Source organism: Arvicola amphibius, chromosome 5 (assembly GCF_903992535.2).
Source record: "Arvicola amphibius chromosome 5, mArvAmp1.2, whole genome shotgun sequence".
NCBI lineage: Eukaryota > Metazoa > Chordata > Mammalia > Rodentia > Cricetidae > Arvicola > Arvicola amphibius.
Window position 1 is genome coordinate 88,504,023 of NC_052051.1, and position 2,104 is coordinate 88,506,126.

General features: G+C 42.3%; 1 protein-coding gene across 1 annotated transcript; it reads right to left on the reverse strand.

Moving 5' to 3' along the window:
• Positions 1-1,543: 1,543 nt before the first annotated feature.
• On the reverse strand, positions 1,544-2,104 carry Eef1e1 (eukaryotic translation elongation factor 1 epsilon 1). The gene is given in 1 exon segment (XM_038332135.1): positions 1,544-2,104. A coding segment is annotated over 1 exon segment (540 nt). The 5' UTR covers positions 2,084-2,104.

Genomic DNA, 2,104 nt, shown 5'->3' on the forward strand with positions numbered 1-2,104 from the left:
ATTTATGATAAGGATGGAAGTCACCCTCTTCACCCTCCCAGTCAGTTAGGACTTTATCAATAACTGAGGTTACAAAGTCACTGAGGCCTGGAAGGGGAGGGGATCAGATTTTATCTTCAGATTTAATTAACTCATTCAGGAGTGTTGGAGCCGGGGGTAATGTTTACACTAGCCAGTCTTGGAAATCAATTTAGGAAGTGTTAGTATTTCCCATTATGATCACCAATGCACCCACTGTGCTTATTACAGCTCTTGGCCAACTGGTCTGGCTTCCTAAGGAATGTCATTACTTGACTGTTTCTTCTGCTCTGCCTCCGGAACCTCTTGCCACACACAAATCAGAGTTCCTCTTTAAGGCTTCCCAGTGACTGTTTCTTTCTGTTGTCATGACAGCACTCTAGCTTCTCCATATCATCCTGTCTTCTCTGTGGGTGAAAATCTACTGAGAAAGCATTAATAGAGAAGGTGCCCATTGCTTTGTTAGCCACAAAAGCATGGCGATCTGATCAGAAGTGCTCTAACCCTACAGCAGGGCCCTTGCGTTTCAATATTTTGATCTCAGAAGTACTGATGATGTGGAAGTTTTCATTGGAAAAACAAAAGTCCCCAGAGGTGGCCCTTTCTGTATTTGGGTGCTATGTTTTCTTTTGGCTTCCCCTGCAGATGTGTCCCTGTGTCCCATCCCAGAGCTCCTCTCTGTCTCTCTCTGTCTCTCTGTCTCTCTCTGTCTCTCTCTCTCTCTCTCTCTCTCTCTCTCTCTCTCTCTCTCTCTCTCTCTCTCTCTCTCTCTCTCTCTCGTGTGTGTGATGTTTTTCTCCTCACTGATCTTCAGAGATTTGAACTTGAAACTCACTTGCTGAAACGTCCTGCCCAGTGACTTTCTGTGTAAACAAAAGAACTCATCCAAATTCCAGTGAAAACAGCAAACATCTCCCATACCCTGTACCATTCACTCTTTCTGAGAGAAATTAGAATATTGCCACTAGACAATGAATCCCCTAATCTATAATTATTAAAATTCTTATCACATAAGCTTTTTAACCAAGTTTAGCCTCATTGAAAAAAATAAAAGGGAAGAAATAAACAAGAGAAGAAAAGACGACTGGCGCCATACGACACAACCGTCTCTTATCAATATGTTTTGAAAAGCAAGCTACAGAAGTTATGGATTCCACAGTCAGGAGGAGCATCCTTTGATAGTGGAATGTTTTTAATTATTTGAATACTTTCACAGTGGGATGGTTTCTTTCTTTTTTTTAAAGATTGAGCCACTGATTTCCAAATTTTATTAATAAATTTAACCTATAAATAATGAGATAATTTGTAATCCAATTGTGATTTGTTTGAATAACAGTTGAATTTTTACATTAAAAAATTGCAAAGCTTCAACTAAGGGACAAATAAAACATTCAGACAAGTTTACACTTTAAAACTTCTACCAACATTAACAAAGATATGACGTCATGTTAATTTACGTTAGTACCATGGTCCAAAATACATTTTCCATTACACATCCAATCTTGTTGCTGCACAGCAGGGGCTTCTAGTGGGAGTTAGCATACAGTCTGTTCTTGATGAAGACAACACTGGACAGGTGCTGCCTGATGTCGGGGTAGTGCTGAATGTGACAGAACCAGCAGGACACATTCAGATAGCTCTCTTCTTCCTGAACTGTCAGGTTAACAATAAAACAATGGAGCCCGTAGTACAGAAGGATATCTGCCAAGGTAAAGTTATAAACCGCAAAGTTATAAACTGCAAGGTAGACTTTGTCTTCAAGGTAGGAATTAAGATTCTTCAGCAGAGTGTGGGTGTCTTCTTTGCTGGAGTGTCCATCCACTCAGGTGACCCTGTACTCTAACCACTGCTGAATGATTTCCTTCTCTTCTGGGGTGCTCCCCAGCAAGTGTTCTTTATTGGCTAGCTTGACTAGATGGGTCGCGATGGTAGCCAATCCCATTAGACTGGGACCATTGTTTGTTTGCCGAACTGGAACCTGTCGCTCTCCCTGAGCGCTGTACTTATTCCCCGGCCTCAGTCCCAGAGACTTCTCCAGCAGCTTCAGCTCCGCGGCCGCCGCCATCTTCTGGCCCAGCTCCTGGCG